This window comes from Rhinopithecus bieti, unplaced genomic scaffold (genome assembly GCF_001698545.2).
Source record: "Rhinopithecus bieti isolate Rb0 unplaced genomic scaffold, ASM169854v2 scaffold_6945, whole genome shotgun sequence".
NCBI lineage: Eukaryota > Metazoa > Chordata > Mammalia > Primates > Cercopithecidae > Rhinopithecus > Rhinopithecus bieti.
Window position 1 is genome coordinate 551,205 of NW_016805531.1, and position 24,178 is coordinate 575,382.

Here is a 24,178-nt window from a genome sequence, read left to right on the forward strand (position 1 = left end):
TACATGTAAGAATGCTTGTGATTTTTGCACATTAATTTTGTATCCTGAGACTTTGCTGAAGTTGCTTATCAGCTTAAGGAGATTTTGGGCTGAGACGATGGGGTTTTCTAAATACACAATCATGTCATCTGCAAACAGGGACAATCCTCCTGAGATTAAATTCAACATTGCTCCCTCCAAAACAAATCCACTCCAAAACCTTAAATTATGTTGATTTAAGAACATTTAATAAAGAGATGGGGTGAGGCTTCATGGCTTACCTGGTTAAAGCGTCTGTCTAGTAATGAAGAGATGGAGTGGGGATAGCTTTATACATACTTTTTAATAAAATGTCTTAACTTCACCTTTAACCTTCCCCCATAATGGATCCTTCTGTTTTCTTCCTTCCTCCCTCAAAAATCCTCTTTAGCTTCTTTAGGCATATTTAGCCTCCTTTAGCCGGAAAAAAAAGCTTTTGATAATTCAGTATAACCAAACCAAACAAAAACACATCCAGAGTTACTAAATATCTCTCAGGCAGGCTCACAGGGCTCCTCAGTTCATCCTGTCACACTACGAACAGGAAAAAGGTTCTGACAAAGTCTTTATTCTCACCAAACATGGCACAAAGATACCATGAGTTCCGGTACTAATTTTTATTTTGATTTATTGTTAGTTTCTGTCTCAGTTGCCATAACAAATACTGCCCGCCCCGCCCCACCAAATGCTGTAGTGTAAAAGGGCTGACATTTATTTATTTTACCTAAAAGCTCAAAGATTGGTGCCACGGGATTGGTAGGGTAGCTTTGTCATTCTCAACATCTGGCTTCCATCTCTGGTCCAAAGTGGCTCATCATCACATTTGCATGCAGCTAGTGGAAAAGGAGAAAAGCAAGAGGAGCACATGTATATTTCTTCAAAGGACATGACCCAGAAGAGGCAGACATCATTTCTTTTTACCTGCCATTGGTGGACCATAGACATGTGGCCACACCTAGCTGCAAGGAAGGCTAGAAAAATTACTCTAGCTGGGTGCCCAGCTAAACTTAGGAGTTCTGTGATGTAATGAAAGGGAGGATAGATACTGGTAGATGACTAACTATCTCTGCCACAGTACACCTATCTGCCACTCAAATATTCGTGAGCTTTTCTTTTCACATAAAACATATTTGCGCTCTCCCCAAGGAAGACATTGCAAGTACTTATACACTTACAGCATCTAAGATTAGATGAAGATCCTTATTATCTGCCAAGTTGTCTGCCACCCTCCATACCCCAAATTAACGGGGGAATAGGAATAAGATAATTGCAGTAGAAACTCACATTCACAAAAGGGAGGAATGCAACAGCATGGGACAGCAGTCACTGGTCCACAGCAATGACCAAATCTGGCCAGGCTGGAGTTCTGAAGACTACCTGAGCTGGAAGTGGAGAAAGCAATTTGCTTGGATCCTGCTTCGGCTTTATGAAAGGACTTTTGGTGTCCACTGTCATCTGTGGACCCAGACTGTGCCATCTGGGTTGTTCCTGCCATTATTCTCCATGTGCACACTTAAAGTAGATATTGGAGAATGTGCCTTTCTTGGGGGCTTTGCCACTTTTACAGCCTATTTCCCACTGTGGTCATGAGAGATTAGAGTTTGCTTCAGGGGCCAGAAGCCATGGACAAGAAGGGATTGTGATTTATTTGGCAATGTAGTTTCCTTGAAAACTTAGCAGCATTCCATTTTATTAGCTTAGAGGCAGTTCTGTATGAAGCTTTCCACAATATTTCCCTATTGTCTTTTTATTGCCCAAAACATCCATAGTGATATCCCTTCTGTCTTTCCTGTTATCGGTAATTTTCTCCTTTTTACTTGATCAGTCCTGTTTTAGGTTTATTAATTTTATTGATCTTTCCAGTGTGCCCAGGTTTGGGTTTAATTTTCTCTGTTGTTTTTTGTTTTCTATTTCATTGATTTCCATTTTATCTTTATTATGTTTTCATTCTACTTGCTTTGGATTAAATTTTTGTTTTTTTATCCAACAACAATTTTTTTAAATATTGGCTTCATCATTTTATTTTCATAATAAAATATTTATTCCCCTTGACCTTTATAGATTATGTGAGGTTGGAAATCTAACTTAATTTTATCTATGTTTGTCAATTTTCCAAACACTATTGATTGAATGGTCTCCTCTTTTCCCTGATGCTACTTTCTATTATGTCAAGCTCTTTGTATATATGTGAATTTGTTTCTGGGATCTTTATTACGTTTTTTCTATTAGGCCCCTTGCCTTTTCTCAACCAGCATCTTAATTACTATATACTAATTGCTATGCCTTAGTAACGTGTCTAACAGACATTTAATTTTTTTTTTTTTTTTTTTTTGAGACGGAGTCTTGCTCTGCCGCCCAGGCTGGAGTGCAGTGGCCGGCTCTCAGCTCACTGCAAGCTCCGCCTCCCGGGTTCACGCCATTCTCCTGTCTCAGCCTCCCGAGTAGCTGGGACTACAGGCGTCCGCCTCGTCGCCCGGCTAGTTTTTTGTATTTTTTAGTAGAGACGGGGTTTCACCGTATTAGCCAGGATGGTCTTGATCTCCTGACCTCGTGATCCGCCCGTCTCGGCCTCCCAAAGTGCTGGGATTACAGGCTTGAGCCACCGCGCCCGGCCCAGACATTTAATTCTTTCTTTACATTACAAATAATTTTTCTCTGGGTACTATCTGAACCTCTCTCTCATTTATGCTTAACATTTCTTGTTAACATCTTTTTCTACCAAATTTTCAGATACTTTGTGTAAATGAACATATTTTTCCTCTCAATGCAAATACATTTTTATTTTAGAGTTTTCATATACCCAATAATCCATACTAATAAACAGTATAGTCAATTATCATTATTCACAGATTTCATATTCAAGAATTAGCTTACTTGCTAAAATTTAGTTGTAACTCCAAAATCAATACTCATGGTGCTTTTGTGTCATGTGTGGCCATGCACGGAGCAACAAAAATTTTCAGTCACCCAATGTGCACATTCTCAGCTGATGTCAAACAAGACAACGTTCCACTTTCTTGTTTCAGCTCTCAGTTATAATAATCCCCTTGTATACCTCCTTATTTTACTCTCTGTTTTAGAAATTTGTCTCTATAAGCACACGATCTTCACTATTTTAAATTGCTCTATAGTATTGTATGAGTGCATCATGATTTATGTAATCAGTACCTTATTGAAGGACATACCAATATTTCCAGTGCTTTGCTAAAATAATAATTAATACTACAAAAATTGTTTTACAGGTGCTTTTTAAAAATGGGATTCATCAGTGTGCCATCTTTACAGTTCATATTGGTTTCTTTAAATGTCTCATCCTTTCTTTCTCATTGAGATTACTTTCAATTATTTAATCCAGATTTTGCATGTTAGATTTTTTTCTCTTCTTTAAACTGTATTTTCCCTTTTAGAGGTTTTGCCCGTTAGATCCATTTGGATGTGGATAGCCATATCTATACTGTGCTTTCTTTAAGGTCTGATTGTGAACAATATGTCTTTAAGTGCCAATAGGAACTCCAAGATGATATGATTTACTTTCTTCCATAATTCCTATCACTTTTTTATGGTTTCAATTAAATCTAGATTGGCCTTCCCTATTACTTCCTTAACCTTCACTCCTTCTTCTGAGAAAATAAGATTATATCAATTCAACAATTTATTAAACATTATACATAAATTATATATAAATAGCCATATTTAGATTATAAGTATTATTGTCAATGTCAACTTATGCATTAGAAAAGGAGCAAGATAATGGATAATGTACCACAGTGTTAAGAGCAGTTTTATTTAGTGATGAGACCATAGGTAATTAATTTTATTTGTTTTCTCTTTGCTAGATTTTAAAAGCTAGTATGTGTAACTTTTAAAATTAAACAAAATAAACAAATTGTCATCTATTCTGGCAGGATCAGGTTTTCCGCAAATGTTTGGATGATTGCAATCTCCCAGTGGAGTACCTTGTCCTTCTGCTAATTTGGGAAACTGTTAGGAAAACATTGTCCATTTCCTCTGGTTGGCCCATGATCCGCTGCCTCTTTTCAAGATGATATAATGTCTGTTTTTCTATTGTTTTGTCTTTGTTCAAAAGCTGTTCACCATAATCTCAGAATAAACCAAAAGCCATCACGCATTAAGACGTGTATACCCACACACAATGCGTGCATGCATTCCTCCCACACTCACACGCTTTTTCACTCACACAAACACACACATAGCGACTCATTAGAAGTTATCCATTGTGCCTGAAAGCAGGCAGCACTAAGGCCAGTTACAAGTATTATTCATCAAATCTGCATACATTTTGTCAGGCTATTTCTGGCAACAATAGAAAGATTTGATTTTAGAAGAGAATGTTTCCAGCCATTAGATTTAGATTAATGATACTTTTTAAAAGATCTGTTTGTGAATACTGCATTATAACTGTGTGCAGAAAGAAGCCCTCAAGTAGGGACAAAACTGTAACGTATTAATAGAATTGAATTATGACTACAGGACACTGGTTGCCTACACCAGTGACTTCATGGGATGATCATGTGTAAATTGTAGTCATACAAACTCATAGTCAAGAGAATTTCTCATCTGCAAGACCCTTACCTAAGGACACATAAACACTTCTTTGAGTTTATAAAGGTAAAGACTGGTTTCTATTTAAAAGACCCTTTGTGTTTTAAAAAAAAACAAAAACAAAAACAAAGTGTAGTTTCTATGGTTATTTTCCTGGTAAATTTGCCTTATTAAACACACAAGTTTCAGACATAAGAACCTGGTTTCAGACATAAGGATTTTATGTTATTACTTTTGGAGATGCTGAAGGCTAACCCAAATAAGATAGCCTAGGTACCTGCTAGGGATCTTTGTGCATACTACTGAAGTAGAGTGGCTAGATTCTACTAAAAGAAAGATTTTCACATCCAAGGCAAGGGCCTTAGAGTTTAGTAATTAAGAATCTAGGCTTTGGAGTCAGATGACCTTGTTTCGAATTTCAGATCTACAACTATTAGCAGTGTAAATTTAAGTCCCTGAACCTTCCTTTTTGTTTGTTTGAGGCACGGTCTCACTGTCCCCCAGGATGGAGTGCAGTGGTGCGATCTTGGCTCATTGCAACCTCTGCCTCCCTGGTTCAAGCGATTCTCTTGCCTCGTGGCATGTGCCATGTGCCTCGTGGCATGTGCCACTATGCCTGGCTTTTTTTTTTTTTTTTTTTTTTTTTTTTTTTTTTTTTTTTTGTATTTTTTGTAGAGACCAGGTTTCACCATGTTTCCCAGGCCGGTCTCGAACTCCTGAGCTCAGGTAATCCACCTACCTCGGCCTCCCAAAGTGCTGGGATAACAGGCATGAGGCATCCTGTCTGGCCACCCTTTCTAAAGATTCATTTCCTTGCCTGTCTAATTTTGAGAGTTAAACAACATAATGTATGTAAAACATTTAGCAGTTTCTATCATACTTGATAAATGAGAACTATGCAGTAACTATTACCACTATTATGAGTGTAGATAGTACTATAAACTGCTAATTGGAGGTCCCTTCCCATCCCCAGTGCTCTCAACTCTGGACAACACTTAGTAGGCAGCGCCTTGGGGAGCTGCCTTGGGCTATTCCTCCCTGATGATTTGTCTTCTTTTACCTCATCAGCTCTTTTTGTCCAGGCAGGTGAATGACACAAACAACAAAGTGGTCCTGCAGTAGGAATGCTGTGAGGTTTAGCAAAGTTTTGAAGTTTTGGGTCAGAAGAATGACTAGATACACATTAATAATTTGGTTTTAAAAAGGGGGGACAAGAGCTAAATGCTAAAAAGTGGAGATGGCCTGAAGTTATTATAGCTATTTTCAAAGCGTTTGGAAACATTGTAGCAATTATTTGTAATCCAAGTACAGCATAAGCCTTTTTCTCTTTAACATGCAACCCCTGGGACATAAAGAGCCTCTCTCTGCAGTTATAAAAGCAGTTCTCGTGGGTCTGTTCCATTTCCCATCTGAAAGAAAAACTCCTGCACCTGGGCGAGGGTTCCCTGGTAACAGAAGCCAAAGGCAATGTTTGGATCTACCATTAAATTATAGCCTGTTGGGAGTTCTGAAAACAAAAATCTCATTTCTTCCCAAGCAGTATTATTTAACCAATGCCTGGCACACAGTAGGACCTCAGGTTACATTTGCTGAGTGAATAAATGAATGAATGGATGGATGAAGAGGTAACTCGGTGATGTCTCTCTTTGTGTTCTGACTTCAGAAGCACCAGAAACTGTTCAGCCAGGTGCCACGGCCCAGCCTGCCAGCTCACATTCTTTGCCACACATTAAGCAGCAGCTGTGGAGTGAAGAATGCTATCATGGCAAGCTGAGCAGGAAGGCGGCAGAGAGCCTCTTGGTAAAGGATGGGGACTTTTTGGTTCGAGAGAGTGCAACATCCCCTGGCCAATATGTGCTGAGTGGACTACAGGGAGGCCAAGCAAAACATCTTCTTCTGGTGGATCCTGAAGGCAAGGTATCATTGACTTCTCATTAGAGGTTTCACAGGATGTTGTTCTATTAAGCATAACCTGAATCATTTCCAAAACCTGGTATTGAATAGTGCTCAAGGCTAAGTGTTTGCTGTTTCTGGAACCTTCTAGTTGGAGCAGGACATGCTAACTAGAGGGTAGTAGAGGAGTTAGAGTAGGAGGCCACCCTGGAGTATCAAGCAGAGGACAGACTCTTTCTGCCCTTTTCAGTTCAATTCAATTAGTTAAATGAATACCTGCTATATTGAAGTAAAGGAATTTGCAACTGACTGTTGTTCAGTATCACATACATAGTCCTTGCTCTCAGAGTGCTGATAATTTCATAAAAGAAACAAATAATTGTAATGTAAAGCTGAATGAGATAAGAATGGTTCAACCAAAGCATTATGGTGTTTCTCAGAACAGAGAGGTCGTTCTGGTTGACGCAAACTGAGAAGGCTCCTTATAGGGTCCATCATGTAAAGCAAACCTTGAAAGAAGGCAAGATTTCAAAAGAGGGACATTTGGAGTATAGGGAAGGAACCATAGGTGCAGACAGAGTCGTAGAATGGTATTAAGCCAAGAGAAGATGAACGACAGTAGCAAAGGATGCCTGTAGACAGAAAATTATCCTGGGAAACGCACGTTAGAGCCATCAATATGGGGCAGAAATGCCTAATTTGCCAGGCAGTGGGGAGGCATTGGCAGTTTTGAGACAAATGATGCAATCAAAGCCCATGTGAGTGGTGACATCAGCAAGATGGCAGAATAGGAAGTCCCAGCCCTCATTCCCCCAACAGAAACAAAGAATTAACAAACCTGTATCGACCAAAATACCTTTATGAGAGCCACAGAATTCACTTCAAAAGTTGTAGTACCTCAGGTGAGCATAGAGCTGAAAACAGTCATGTTGAAACAGGTAAGTAGAACAATTTCACTTTATCTGCATCAACTCCTTCCCCAAATCAGCATAGCTCAGTGTCAGGAAGGAATTCCATGTCTCATGACCTCTCCCTTGGGGCAATGGGGGAAAGAGAAGAGTAGAGCTTGCATGCCATGTTCTGGCTTTTCAGTGGGTTGCCTGAGGGACTGCTTTCTGTCTCACTTCACATGGAGTGCTCATGGTACTGCCATATTTTGGATGCCAGGAGCCACTGAGAACAAAGAAGAGCACAGGGTAGCTTGCTGCAGCTGGCACTCCTCACTAGAAATAGCAGAAAGTACACAACTTGAAGGTTCTCCTTCAGAAGGGAGGGAGGGGAGTGAAGTATGTCCAGAATTCCAGCTTTTTGGAGGGATGCCTGATGAACCAGTTATCTGTCCTGCTGCTTGGGGCCCTGAAAGGAAGCTGGCATACCTTGGATGCCTGTGACCACGGAGAACAGAGAGAGTGGGGTGGCTTGCTGCTATAGAACCAGAGAACTTGCAGTGCCACAGACATCAGAAGGAGCAAGAGATTACAAGTTCCTGAAAAACTGGCAAACTTCTGTAATTGAAAAATTGAACACACAGGCCCAGAAAAGTCACATCCTCCCACAGAAGATTTTAGAGACCCCCAGAATCTCTATTTGGGCTGGTTGGTGTGATTCTTCCCTTGTATGAAGCCAGTTTGTAAGGAAAAGAGAGGTGGCTGTTTTCAAATGCATAGATCCCAACACAGAGTTATGAAACTCAAAAATAATCAGGGAAACATGGCCCAAAAAAACAAACAAACAAACAAAATAAATCTCTAGAAACAGATCCTAAAGAAACAGAGGCATATGAATTAACTGACAAAGAATTCAAAATAAGTGTGGTAAAGATGCTGTATGAGCTCAATAATACCATCCATGAACAAAGTCAGAATATCAACAGAGGGAAAGAAAATACAAAAAAGAGGCAGACAGAAATTTTGGACCTGAAAAATGCAATAACTGAACTGAAAAACTCACTAGAGGGGTTCAACAGCAGGCTTGATTAAGCAGAAGAAAAAAAAATAGCAAACTCAAAGAGAAGTCGTTTGAAATTCTTCAGAAAAAGGAACAATAACAACAACAGCAAAATTTTAAAAAGTGAAGAAAGCCTAAGGGATTTATGATACACCCTCAAGCAGATCAATTTATGCGTTATTGGATTTCAAAAAGGAGAAGAGAGTGAAGGAGAAGAAGGAGAGAGGGAAAGGGGACAGAAAGCTTATTTAAAGAAATAATGTCTGAAATCTTCCCAAGTAAGGGACAAAAATGAACATCAGATTCAAGAAGACCAATGGACTCCAACTATGAGGAACCCAAAGACATTCACATCATGACACATTACAATCAAATTGTCAAAACCAGAGAATTTTGAAAGCAGCAAGAGACTCATTATGTACCAGAGAGCCTCCATAAGACTATCAGCACATTTATCCTAACCCCTGTAAGACTATCAGTGGGTTCAATATATTCAAAATGCTAAAAGAAAAAAGACTGCCAACCAAGACTACTCTATCTGGCAAAACTATCCTTTCTTTTTTTTTTTTCTTCTTTTGAGACCAGTTTCACTCTTGTCACCCAGGCTGGAGTGCAATGGCGCCATCTTGGTTCACTGCAACCTCTGCCTCCCAGGTTCAAGCGATTCTCCTGCCTCAGCCTCCCAAGTAGCTGGGATTACAGGTGCCCGCCACCACACCTGGCTAATTTTTTGTATTTTGAGTAGAGATAGGGTTTTGCCATGTTGGCCAGGCTGGTCTTGAACTCCAGGTCTCAGGTTATCCACCTGCCTCGGCCTCCCAAAGTGCTGGGATTATAGGCGTGAGCCACCATGCCTGGCCAAAACCATCCTTTAAAAAAAATAAAGGAGAAATATAGACTTTCTGAGATAAACAAAAGATGAGGAGTTTGTTACTACTAGATCTGCCTTACAAGAAATGCTAAAGTCCTTAAAGTTGAAACAAAAGGATACTAAACAGTAACATGAAAGTATATGAAAGTACAAAGCTTGCTGGTAAAGGTAAATATATAGAAAAATACAGAATACTGTAATATTGTAATGGCAGTGTGTAAATAACTTAATTCTGGTTATAGAAGTTAAAAGACAAAAGTATGAAAAATAAGTTGTGTATCATTTAACAGTGGGGAAGTGTTATGAGAAATACATAGCTAGATGGTTTTTTCATTGTGCAAACATTTTTGAATATATGTACACAAACCTAGATAGTATAGCCTACTAACACATAGGCTATATGGTATAGCCTATTGCTTGTAGGTTGCAAACCTGTACAGCATGTTAGTGTACTGAATACTGTAGACAATTGTAACACAATGGTAAATATTTGTGTATGTAAACATAGAAAAGGTGCAGTGAAATAGGATATAAAAGATTTGAAATGTCACACCTATATAGAACATTTACTGTGAATGAAGCTTGCAGGACTGGAAATTGCTCCAGGTGAGCCAGCGAGTGAGTGGTGAGTGAATGTAAAGACCTAGGACATTACTGCACACTATTGCACACTTTATAAATACTATACACTTAGGCTACACTAAATTTATTTTTTAAAATTTTCTTTCTTCAGTAATAAATTAACTTGAGTTTACTGTAATTTTTTTACTTTGTAAACATGTAAACACTTAAATTATTTTAATCTTTTGACTTTTTTGTAATAACACTTAGCTTAAAATATGGGTTATACAGCTGTACAAAATATTTTTTCTTTATATCCTTATCTATATGGTTTTCCTATTTTAAATTTATTTATATTTTTTACTTTTAAACTTTTTTGTTGTTGTTAAAAATATAGACAGAAACACAGACATTAGGCTAGCACTAGACAGGGGCAGGATCATCAATATCACTGTCTTCTATCTCCACATATTATTCCACAATCTTCAAGGGGCAATAACTTGCATAGAGTTGTCATCTCCTATGATAACAATGCCTTATTCTAGAATGTCTCCTAAAGGACCTGCCTGAGTCTCTTGAGAAAGTGTCACTATTTTCAGAAATATGACCATGGCAGTTTGCTTGCTTTGTTTCTTTTTTCATCATAGATTTGCTCGTATGCAGATAATGCAACATGAGCATTCTTTTCTATTAATGAAAACCTTTTGGTGTTGGGGGTCCATGTTTTTAGTCTTTTCAAGAAGCTTGTTAAGGTCTGAAAAGCTTCTGCTAAACTCTTTATTGTTAATTTTTGAGGGGATTCTTCTTCTTTTTCTTTGCCTGCACTTTCCTTTCCTTTTGCCTCCTCTTCAGCTATGCCTTGCTGTTTCATTTCCAATAACTCATTAGTCAATTCTTTAGGACAATTGCCATTAGGCAACAGGAATTTTTCAGCTTCATTATAATCTTATGGGATCACCATTGTATATGCAGTCTGTTGTTAACCAAAATGTTATTATGCAGCAATAACCATATAACTATAAAATATGTTAATGAATATGCAAACTTTAAAACGTAATTGGTGACATCAATAACATAAAATTGTGTGTGGAGAAATAACAGTGTAGAGTATTTGTGTGTGATTGAAGTTAAGTTGTTATCAGTTTAAAATAGATTGTTGTAGCTACATTTTATGTGAGCCCCATGGTAACCACAAAGAAAATACTTCTAGAAGATACACAAAACAAAATGATAAAGGAATTAAAGCCTATTCACTATGAAAAATCAATGAAACACAAAGGAAGACAGCAAGAAAGGAAAAACAGGACCAAAAAAAGCTTTAATTCAGAAAACAATTAATAGAATGGTAATAATTCTTCTCTAGTATTAACTACTTTAAATGTAAATATATTAAATTCCCTAATCAAAAAGCATAGAGTGGCTGAATTGATTAAAAAAAAACAAGATCCAACTACATGCTATCTATAAGAAACTCACTTTATTTTATTTTATTTATTTATTTGTTTTGAGATGGAGTCTCACTCTTTTGCCGAGGCTGGAGTGCAGTGGCACAATCTCAACTCACTACAACCTCTGCCTCCTGGGTTCAAGTGATTCTCCTGCCTCAGCCTCCTGAGTAGCTGGGACCAGAGGGGTTTGCCACCATGCCCAGCTAATTTATGTATTTTTAATGGAGACGAGGTTTCACCATGTCTGCCAGTCTGGTCTCAAATTCCTGACCTCGGGTGACCCACCTGCTTCGGCCTCCCAAAGTGTTGGGATTATAGGCGTGAGCCACCATGCCTGGCAAGGACTCACCTTTGATTTAAGGACACACGTAGGTTGAAAGTGAAAGTTTAGAAAAAGATATTTCATGAAAATGATAACCAAAAGAGGGCAGGAGTGGTCATACTTATATCAAACAAAATAAACTTTAAGTCAAAATGTCAAAAGAGACCAAGAAGGACATGATATAATGTTAAAAGGATCAATTCTTCAGGAAGATATATTGATTATAAATATATATGCACATCAGTGTACCCAAATATATGAAGCAAACATTGACAGAACTAAAGGGGGAAATAGGTAGCAAAATAATAATAGTAGGGGGATTAAACGCCCCACTTTCCATAATGGATAGAACACCAGACAGATCAATGAGGAAAAAAAGAACTTGAACAACACTATAGATCTAACGTACATATACAGAACATTCCATCCAACAGCAACAGAATACATATTCTTCTCAAGTACACACAAAACATTCTCCAGAGTAGATCATGTTAGATAACAAGACAAGTCTTGACAAATTTAAGAGGCTGACATCATGCCAAATATCAGTGGAATGAAACTAGAGGCAGAAGGAAAAGTGGTATTTCCACGGCAATAAAAGGGACACTGGAGAAGTGGCATTACATTAAACTAAAAAGCTTCTGCACAGCAAAGAAAACAGTCAGCTTAGTGAAAAGGCAACCTACAGAATGAGAGAAACTATTTGCAAACAATGTATCTGATAAGGAGTTAATATCCAAAATATGTAAGGAACGCCTACAACTCGATAGCAAAAAAAATAAAAGCGACCAATTAAAACATAGGCAAAGGACTTGAATGAATGAGATTTCTCCAAAAAGACCAAAAAATGACCAACAGGTATATGAAAACATGCTCAACATCATTAATCATCAGGAAAATGCAAATCAAAACCACAGTGAGATAATACCTCACACTTGTTAAGATGGCCATTATTTTAAAAACAGAGGAAGAAGATAACAGGTGTTTGCAAGGATTTGAAGAATTGGAGCCCCCGTGCACTATTGGTGGGTGTGTAAAATTGTACAGCCTCTATGGAACACAGTTTGGAGGTTTCTCAAAAAATTAAAAATAGAACTACCGTATGATCTAGCAACCTCACTTCTGGGTAATTATCCAAAATAACCGAAAGCAGGATCTTGAAAAGATATTTGCACTCCCATGTTTATTGCAGCATTATTCACAATAGTCAAGAGGTGAAAACAAAGATCCACCACAGGACTAATGGATAAAGAAAATATAGTACATCCATACAGTGGAACACCATAGAACAACCATAGGAAAGAAGGAAATCCTGTCCTATGCTATAATGTTCTCAAGGAAATGGGTAGTTGCTGTTTGATGGGTAAAAGTTTCAGTCATGCATGCAAGATGAAAAAGTTCCAGAGATCTGCTGTATAACATTGTACTTAACAGTTAACAAGACTGTACTGTACACTTAAAAATCTGTTAAGTGTACAGTCTTGTTAACTGTTATATAACATATATATCCGCCAGTCGCGGTGGCTCACGCCTGTAATCCCAGCACTTTGGGAGGCCGAGGCGGGAGGATCACGAGGTGTGGAGATTGAGACCATCCTGGCTAACACGGTGAAACCCCGTCTCTACTAAAAATACAAAAAAAGTAGCCGGGCGAGGTGGCGGGCGCCTGCAGTCCCAGCTACTCGGGAGGCTGAGGCAGGAGAATGGCATAAACCGGAGAGGCGGAGCTTACGGTGAGCCAAGATGGTGCCACTGCACTCCAGCCTCCTTGGCGACAGAGAAAGACTCGTCTCAAAAATAAATAAATAAGTAAGTAAACAAATAAATAAATAAAATGAATCCTTGACTAATTGAATTATATTATAAATACATATATATATCTGTTAAATACATATATAACAGATCTCATGTTATATGTTTCTTACCACAAGGAAAAAATCTTGTGTGGGTGAGGTTACAAACACAAGGGTTTGCAGGGCTAGGCCAGTACGTGAATAAAGTAAGTGAATAAAGCTGGGCAGGGGATAGAGCGAGCATAAGGTACAGTGGGCTGTGTAAAAAAAGGCACATATCCTGTGTAAGGGGGCAGTCACCACTCAGCTCCAATCAATTGCTGTCATGCAGAGCAGAGGTCCAGTGGGACCAGATTTTATTTTTTTCAAATAAGTCATAAAACCAGAGTTTTATAGGAACTCTCCCTATTTTTAATTCAAAATAGTTCAAACTCTCTGTGCATAACCCCCCTCCCCCATCCTAGTCCCTAGCAGACTGAAGCATATGGGGCATTTGGTCAGAGTGGCCTGTTTACAATCTCTGTACTTGAAAGATTAATTTGACACTTGTATACAGGATTGATTAAAGAGAACGGGAAAGACCAGGGACAGAGAAAGTAATTAGAGGCTTCTAGGTAAAAAGTAATGAAAGCCTGAGGCAAAATGGAGGCAGAAGAAATACAAAGAAGAAGGCAGAGTAACTTCGCATTAAGAACATAGAATGGCAGGATTGGTCAGCTCATCTGGTATGGGATGGGAATGAGATGAAAACTTCTCTGAGGTTTGGAGCCATTTGAGAGCAAATTGGTGCCATTGTGTCCTTTCCTGTAAATCCTTGAATGTGTATTTCCTAAGAACAGAGATATTCTCTTCCACAGTCATAGTACAAAGATCAAAATCAGGAAACTTAACATTTATACAATACTGTTATCTAAGTCAGAGTCCATATTCAAATTGTGTTAATTATTCCAGTAATTATGCATGATTTTAATATGACAAAAACCAACATCTAGACAGAACTCCAGGAATCCTTTGTAGGAGAACTAGCAGAAATACATAACAAGGTGCTGCCTTGTTGCATGCCTTCCCTTTCCTGGATGGTTACTAGCCACCCTCCAAACAGGAGCACATATATAACCAGGCCACCAAACTGGTGGAGCCACAATGGATAGTAATGTACATCTTCTGTCTACGCACAGGGTACTAAGAAGGGAATTCCATAGAAGGCATGCCATAAGAAAATTGAATTTCTTTGGCATGCAGACAGTAAGTTCCATGCAACAAATATCTGTGAATCAGCTACTATGAAGTCTGTGGGAAGGAGACATGAATGCCTGTTAGAAAGGTCTGAGGAGGCTTCTTGGAGAAGACAGCAATGCTGAGCCTCCAAAGAGAGGCAGGAGGTAGGACTTCTCCAGAAAGGCCTGCTTCCGACAGAGACAAGGTGATATGGAAGCACTGTGGTTAACAAAGATAATTAAAATCCTGGGATTCATGCTTGTATGCAAACCAGTTAAATAGTCATAGAGATAGTAACATAGAATATGCCAAGCAATAATACTGCAAAGAGGCTGATTGCAAATTTGGATTGGGTGACAAGTGCCTACCATTTTCCTAACCTATTGGAAAGGTTGCTTTACAATGGTAATGAGGAATGAGGAAATCGTTGACTAGGGAATACAGAGTCAACTATTTAAAAGCACCTTTTCTCCTAGCCCTTTGGGAGGCCAAGGTGGGCATTTGAGCTCAGGAGTTCGAGACTAACCTGGGCAACATGGTGAAACGCCACCTCTACTAAAATACAAAAAAATTAGCCAGGCATGGTGGCCCGTGCCTGTAGTCCCAGTTACTCGGGCTGAGGCACTAGAATTGCTTGAACTCAGGAGGCGGAGGTTGCAGTGAGTCGAGATCGTGCCACTACACTCCAGCCTGGGCGACAGAGTGAGACTGTCTCCAAAAGAAAAAAAAGAGGACCTTTTCTTCAGCAAAGTATCTACTTTAGGGATATATCTGGCATTTCCCCCCTGATTGTTTATATCTTTCAGGAGAACTACTATAATTTAACCTAAATATATTTGTACTTCTTTTTCAAGGTGAGGACCAAGGATCATGTATTTGATAATGTCGGCCACCTTATCAGGTACCATATGGATAACAGTTTGCCAATCATCTCTTCTGGAAGTGAAGTAAGCCTTAAACAACCAGTGAGAAAAGATAATAATCCAGCACTTTTGCATTCCAACAAATGACAGTATTGAAGCACCATCACACTGATATTTCAAGAAACCCCATTTTGTGTTAGGACACAAAGATAATTGAAACTTTGTTTGTAGATAAAATAGAGCACAAACCGTGAAGTGCATCTTTCCGAGACCATCATGGATCAGGTCCTCTATCAAATGAAGAACTAACAAAAATTGATCTTCAGTAATGAAAATCAGAAAAGTGGAAGAGGGTTGGTCATTTTAAAAGAAATTATATGTATGCACGGATGTCACTTTTTAAGGCCATATTGCATTGATAACAAGCTAAAAGCACAACTAAAATTTCACATGCTAACGACAACTTGAATGAACTGCTGGGGCAGTGGTATGTGCCTTTCAACTTGATAATTTGGGGACATTTTCATATTGGGAGATTAATTCTAAGTATCTTCATATTCTATGACTACAGAACCATTTGCCAAAAAAAAAAAAAAAGCTTTTCTTGCTACAAAAAATAAGCATTTTTTCTTGAGCCTTATTGACTTTATTACATTGTCTGTTTAGTAGCATTTTTCACTGCAATGTTAAAATAAATATGACATTGAATTTGAACTGTGTGGATGTCAGTGGAATCAAATCAAAAGCCACTCACATGGCTGTCTGTTTCATTGGACTGTCCCATTTGCTGGTTAAAAGGATTGGGCCCCAAATTCTCTGGCCTAGCATTTCTCAGTGTTTGCTATTCAGACTGTTCAGATACAGCATGTGACAAACTGAAGAGGCCAAATCTATCAGTCATTTCTGATTTCATTATATTCTCCCCCTCTTCCTGCTATAACAAAACAAAACAAAACAAAACAAAAAACAAAAAAACAAAAAAAACCTCATGGGTGCTTGGATTTAAAAGATGGCAAACAAAACCAGTATTCTTCATATTTACTATTCAAATTGGTTTCATTCTTAGTAAAAGTACAGAATTTATTTGAAATTATAGGAAAATTTCTTCTTGATTGGCTGACACTGAATCATAGTTCCTCACCTACATATATCCTTAGCACCTGGTATACATATGATCAGACAAAATGCAGAAAGAAAAAAAAACATATTGAATGAAGCACTTGGAAAGATTTGCCACATGTAGACCAACTGGTAAACTAACAGAGTGATTAAGCATGGTGTACAGAAAAGCATGACGCTGAGGCTTATCAGTGTTACCTTCAGCAAGTTGCTGAATCTGTTTGGATTCCAGTTTCCTTGGCAATAAAATGAGCTAAATGGGGTAGGTGAATTTGGAGGACTACTTCAGTCCTAACTTAGTACAAGTCTCTAAAAAGCAAGTTTTTCATTTGTTTGAGGTCGTTATTGATAACCAGTCTGTACAATTAAGGTAAAAAATTAAGCTTTTCTTCTATAGTCTGTGTCCATACTCACAGAATGAATGGCACACCTGAGATCAACATTCACAAAGTTGAGACTCCAAACCATTTGGTCTAAAATATTGAAACTTTGGAATAATATAGGGAATGATGATAAAAGTGGATTTGGTTTGAGTAGCAGAAAACTACTTCTGTCCTTTTCTTGCCTTTGCAAGAAAATGTTTTGTTTTGTTTTTTTTTGGTGTGTTTTTTGTTTTTTTTTTTTTAAATCTTGAGTTATCTGGATATTGCCTTAACTCCATTTCATTTTGGCTATGTAGATACAACTTAGTCTTTGTGATTGTGATATATTTGCTAAGTTTTAAATAGAACTTCTTTTGGATAGAAATCATTAGAAACCAAGCATACTGAACTCTAATATTTTACTGTAAAGGCTTATGATTTTTATTTCTACTGCCATTAACTTTTTAGATGGATTTGTTTCCTCTTATACAACTAGAATTAATGTACTTTTCACCAATTTTCCATATACTTTAGGTCTTGATCATTTGTCCTTAAAAAGGGGATCAGCATGGGTATAGACATTAGAAATGTATGGGTAGTCTAACCACTTTTATCCGAGACAGAGCAGGGCTGTAGTCTCAGTGTAGCTGAGCAGAGTATTAACTTGGTAGCAAGAGTTCCTGATACAAATAGATGCAATGACTGTAAATGGTGTCAGCAGTACACATGGATAATCAGTATTTGACTGTAATAGTATAGTAGTTAAATATGGCACTTAAAAATACCACAGACACAGTTAAAACAAAAGGAAACAATAAAAGGAATGTCTGCATGCTATTTTATTTAATCTCACATTCTTTATCTGTCTTAAAGTGGAAATCCATTTGCCTACAAATACCTGTAAATGACTTTAAAAAATAAATGATTATTGCTTTGTGACAATTGACAGAATATGTCTGATGTTTGGGATTTGGAAACTGTCATTTGTAAAATGTATCAGGGAAACACATTGGCTCAATCAAACCGGATAATTCAAGGTGAATTTAATAAAGGGACTGTTTACAAAGGTGTGGACAGAGTTTAGGGAAATCAGGAGGGAGAATGCAGTGCCCTGGGGCTAATTAAGGGAAACAGGGAAAGAACAGCTAACCGAATCTGGAGAGGGAGCTGTGTGCAAGGGCTGCCTTTTAGGAGCTGTGGCCTGTAGTGGAGGAATGCAATCAGCCCTGCTGACTCAACTAAGAGGCAGTGAGGGGCATTAATAACCCAACATTTGTCTGTTCTCCCTATCTATCTCCTGCTGGGATTCTCCACTGGCCCAAGCAACTTGAAGACAGAGAGCAAGGGAGCTCCTTGATGCAGTTCTGGAGGTCAGCCTCCTGGGAACAGAGGGGATGGAAAAGCCTAGAGGGGGAGATCTGGAAGGGCAAATAAATGGAGTACATCCAGCACAGAGGACTTTGAAGAGAGTCAAGCTCCTAAAAGCATTAGAGAGACTTTGGGTTAGTCAGGAAGGCAAAGCTAATTTGCAGAGAAATAAGTACAGATTTTCAGGTAACCATAAATGAATTACAGCAAAAATGTCAACTTGTTATTATTATTAAAACTCAAGCTATATTTTGAAGCATTGGTTATTTCGCTCAAGAACAACTTCAAATGCATTTCAATCTTACAGAGATCCTTTTAATCCCACCTTCAGATTTCTTGCAATTCCTTCTACTAATTTTGCCATTTTATTACTTGTAATTACATATGGAAAAGTAATGAACCTGACCCTGTTACCTTTTATGATTGGAATTATAGACTGACAAAAATTATAATATGAAATCACTGTGTCAAACATATGTGAAATATGCCATCTGCATCTGTGGAAAATATTTAAATATCGACATATTAGTGTTCCAGATGAATTGTCTATAGTTTGCCATAGTCTTACTAATGGGACAAATGGTTTTAGCCTGTGAATGAAAGAGAATTTATCACGACAGACTCTGAAAACATCAAAAGAATAACAGGGGAATGCCACACACAGTTCTACACATAGAAATTTGACAACAACTTAGATGAAACAGACCAGTTCCTCAAAAAGTACAAACTACCGCAATTTAGCCAATATGAAGTTGATCATTTGAATAACTTTATAATGATTATGAAAACTGAATTCACAATTACCTCCCCAAAAGAAATTCCAGGTTCAGATGTTTCACTGGAGAATTCTATCATTTGAAGAAATAACATTAATACTGTACAATTGCTTCCAGAAAATTGAAGTGAAGGGAATACTTCTCAATTCATATTTTGAAGGTAAAATTACTCTGACATCAAAACCAGACAAAAACAGCATAAAAAAAGAAAACTACTGATGAAATCTCTATGAGTATTGATCAAAAATCATTCACAAAATATTATCAAGGATTATTCCCCAATATATAAAAAGAATTATGCACCATAATATGACTAATTAAGGTTAATTCCAGGAATACAAGGCTAGTTTAATGTTTGAAAATCAATCACTGTAATCCTATATTAAGAAGCTAAAGAAGAAAAACCACATGATATCAATTGGTGCCGAAAATGCATTTGATACAATTCAACATCCATTTATGATAAAAATTCTTAGTAAACTAAAAATAAAGACCATCTACAGAGGCCATGCTTGGTGGCTCACACCCATTACCCCAACACTTTGGGAGGCCAAGGCAGGCAGTCGCTTGAGCTCAGGAGTTTGAGAACAGCCTGGGCAGCATGGCAAAACCCCATCTCTACAGAAAATTTTAAAAATATTAGCTGGGTGTGTTGGTATGCATCTGTAGTCCCAGCTACTCAGGAGGAGGAGGTGGAAGGATCACCTGAGCCTGGGAGGCCAAGAATGCAGTGAGCCATAGCTGTGCCCTGGCAACTCCAACCTGGACAATAAAGTGAGACCTTGTCTTAAAAAAATATCTACAAAGAAACTACAGCTAACTAACATTATACTTAAAATCATGGCCTGAGTCATTTCCCTCTAAAATCAAGAGCAAGGCAATGATATCTATTATCACTATTCTTGTCAATATAGTACTGGAAGTTCTAGCCAGTGCAATAAGACAGGAAAAGGACATAAAAGGTATACAGATCAGAAAAGAAGAAATAAAACTGTCCCTATTTGCAGATAACATGATCGTTTATGTGCAAAATTCCAAGGATCTACAAAAACCCTCAAAATCCCCAAATTCAAAAAATGACCAAAAAATCCCTCCTAGAACTAAGTGTAGCAAAGCTTAGAGGATACAAGATAAACATACAAAATTAAATTGCATTTCTATATATTAACAATGAACATATAGACACAAAATTTATTTTTATTTTTTTTTTGAGATGGAGTCTCGCTGTGTCGCCCAGGCTGGAGTGCAGTGGCTGGATCTCACCTCACTGCAAGCTCCGCCTCCGGGGTTTACGCCATTCTCCTGCCTCAGCCTCCCAAGTAGCTGGGACTACAGGCGCCCGCCACTTCGCCCGGTTAGTTTTTTTGTATTTTTTTAGTAGAGACGGGGTTTCACTGTGTTAGCCAGGATGGTCTCGATCTCCTGACCTCGTGATCCGCCCATCTCGGCCTCCCAAAGTGCTGGAATTACAGGCTTGAGCCACCGCGCCCCGCCTACAAAATTTAAAATGTAATACTATTTACAGCTGCTAAAAAGGATATGCATGTAAACCTAACAAAATATGTACAAGATGCACACTGCAAATGACAGAATGCTGATGAAGGAAATCAAAGAAGATCTAATAAATGGAGAGCATACTGTGTTCATGCATGTACAAACTTCAACATAAGAAAGATGTCAACTTTCCCCAAATTGATACACAAACTTCATGCAATTCCTGCCAAATTTTCAGCAAGATTTTTGTAGATATAGACAAGATTATTCTAAAATGTATGTGGAAAGGCAGAGGAAATAGAATAGCTAAAACAATTTTGAAAAAGAACAAGGTGGGAGGAGTCATCTGATTTTAAGACATTATATCATTTTAAAGACTGTCTTGATGTTGGTGGAAGAATAGATACATAGGTTAATGGAACAAGATGGAGAACCCAGAAACAGACCACTCAAATATGTCCAACTGATTTTTGACAAAGTTGCAAAGCAACTCAATAGATAAAGGCTAGCCATTTCAACAAACGGTGCTTGTGATGGTTAATACTGAGTGTCAACATGATTGGATTGAAGGATGAAAACTACCTCAGACCCCGGTGTGTACTCTAGTCCAATAAGTACATAGAAACACAATGGAAAATAATGTTTTTACATTTAAAAGTTGTTTCACACAATCTCTCTCTCTCTCTCTCTCTCTTTTTTTTTTTTTGGCCACAATCCTGAGAAGTGGGTATTATCATCCCAATTTTCAGGTAAGGACTTTGAGGCTTTTGAGTGTTGAATTGTTATGGACAACGCTAGTAGGTAGGAGAGCTGGGACTTGAACTCAGATCTTCTTACTCCAAGTTCTGTGTTCCTTTGAGGATAGTATTCCTTGATGATAGCACTTTGAATAGCACTCCTGTGGTGGCATTGCTTTGACCTGATAGCTTTGACACCAAAAAGGAGGAAAAAGGAGAAATGATGGTTTAGCTTTACCTTTATAGATGCTTGTTAGTGGGAGGGACCCCATCTCATCAATGCGACATTTTCCCTTGAAATGTCTCACCCAGCTCATAGGTGTGCCCATTTAAAACATGCAAGGCAAACATTGAGCCAACATTTCACAAATAACCTTTTGCCCAGCATTTGAGATCTTTCTTCCCCCACATTTGCCTTTGTTATCCCAGAATGCCTCTGTCTGCTTGTGTTTCTTCGGATGTGCACACCATTACCTGACCTCTGTAGAATGCCTTTCCTATTCTCCCAGGCTTAAAGCTCTGCTATGGGCTACCTCCTTCCTGCCTTCTTCTCCAGACTTACCTCTAAATATAAGATTCCTGCACTTTTGCTGGTCGGGCCTTCAAATTTCACTCATGCCAATCAACTGGACTGTTGAGCTCTCTCCTCCTCTTCTTCCTTGAACCTGCCTTGATAGATTCATCCTTAGGTGTTCACTTTCCCTAGAATTGTTGCCTATTCTTATTACACTTAGTAAACATTTTTTGTTATTATTTATCTTTCTATGTAAGGACCTTGTAACTCAGAGTGTTGGTACCTTGAGCATAGGGGTCCTACCCTGCACCTAGGCTGGGACTTAAGCAGGATAGGTGGTCAAAGAAAATTTAGTCGAATGTATCCATAACTCCACTAAAAACCATTTTTAGAGGCATGTCAAGATGGGAGGTTGATTTATTCTTTATTTTCCCTCTTTGTCACATATATACTAGGCTCACTAAAATATTTTGTATGTAGTGATGAGCTCTGGGTTTGGAGATAAAGGACCTGGTTTCAAATTCTGTCTGCCTGGTATTAGCTGTGTAGCCTTGGACAAGTCACTTAATTTATTTTTATGTAAGTTTCTTCAACTGGAAAATGGGGTAGGAATACCTAGGCCCCCCACAGTGTTGTAGTGAACACCGAATAAGATAATTCTCGTGAAATAATTTACCAATCTGTAAAGCACTGTGTAAAGGATTATAAACACTGCCTCCTCATGTGTTTCCCCTGACACCTTTTATGCTTGCATCCTTCTAAGAAGCAGTTGTTTGTGCATGGGGATCACCTGGCATTCTTGCTGCAGCACTCCATTATAACCCTCAGCACAGAAGGCAACATACAGTTTGCCAATCGACTTCAGTGGGATGTGAAAAGTGAAAAGTGCATTTGATTCTCACTAAGATGCCTTGGCTCAGATTCAACAAATGCCATTTACTTGAATGCCTTTTATTTGCTTTTTCTGCCCGCCCCCCTGCCAAAATCTTCATCTATTTGTTCATTTATTCATTTACTCATTTAACGTAATTGTTTTGAGTGCCTACCAGGGTCATGAAACATGTTAGATACCCAAGAAGTAAAGTGAGTACTTCAAGATATTCACATTGTACTGAGTGTAACAGACACACAAAAACTTATAGGAGATATAAGAACTATAATAAGATATATAGGATACACTGTGTACAGAGGTGGGAAAGATCATTTCTGCGAAGTGAGGGAGTGTGTATCATGAAAGTCTTCAAAGGAGGTGATAGTCTATCTCGAAAACTAAGTAGGAGGAGAAGTAAGGTAGAGGCAATGCAGGTGAAAGAAACAGCTTTCACAGCAGGTGAAACAAAAAAAGCACTCTGGGAACCATTGTTGGCTCAGCCTGTGATTTCATTCATTCTATTACAGTGGATTAAATTACCTGTTATTTGCCAAACCCTATACCAGTTTATGGAGGTACAGGGGTCAGTGTAGGCATGGGGGTTGATGGTGAAGTAGCAAAGGAAAACTAGCCACATTATGAAGAGCCTCGAACAGTCATTGTACTCCACGCCAGTACACATGGGAAAGAGTTGAAAGGATATGTGAACCTGCTGCCACCAATTCCTTTATTATTCACTGGAACTGTTTCAGCCAGAGAAGACAGACACAGTACTGGGCTTTACTGAGGACTGGGTGGCGCTGTCTTTAGGGGCAGGTTAATAATATACACCTAAGCGACAAGAACACTTACACCCGAGGAAATTAGAATAGTGAACAGACACGTGGACAAATGTGCCATCTTATCAGTTTAAAGAAGCAAAAATGTAAACAAAGCGGCACCCAGTAAGATAGAAGACAAAGCAAAACATCTAAGGCTGTTAGGTAATAGGGAAGCAGGTGCCTTAGAAAACAAGAAGGGCAAATGTAAAAAACCTTTAAGGCAAGAGTTCGGTGGGGAATCTGCGGGATTCTGTGTGCTGAAGCGCAGGAGGCACGAGTCACCTCTGCAGTCTCCGCTACCAAAGGGGCAAGGGGTCCCGGTAAGACCGGTGCACCCTGGCGGAAGGTAGCGGGCAAAGCGCTTTGGCGTCTCTAGGCAACCGATCAGCCCGCCCACTCCGGAGTAACTTCCTCGTAATTGGCTCACGAATTCACCAATGGACGCACAGGGGGAGCTTCCCGCCACCTCTGGCGCCCGCTTTCAAACAGCCGTACTTTGCAACTGCAGGCGGACTTCTCAACCAAGCTTGAGGAAGGCGGAGACTTCTGCCTCCTCGCTCTGCCCCGGGCCGGCACGGCTCCGCCCACCGGGGGAGCTTCTAGTCGGCGATTGAAGGAG

General features: G+C 38.8%; 1 protein-coding gene across 2 annotated transcripts in view; it reads left to right on the top strand.

The window, feature by feature from the left end:
- The window catches only part of SHC4 (SHC adaptor protein 4), a 156,314-nt gene extending 138,394 nt beyond the window's left edge, over positions 1 to 17,920 (top strand). For both annotated transcript variants that reach the window (XM_017872772.1, XM_017872771.1), the window contains 2 exons: positions 6,245 to 6,498; positions 15,489 to 17,920. In XM_017872772.1, the coding sequence (XP_017728261.1) occupies positions 6,245 to 6,498; positions 15,489 to 15,644 (410 nt within the window). In that variant the 3' untranslated portion in view covers positions 15,645 to 17,920. The remainder of the gene's footprint in view (positions 1 to 6,244; positions 6,499 to 15,488) is intronic.
- The last annotated feature ends 6,258 nt before the right edge of the window (positions 17,921 to 24,178 follow it).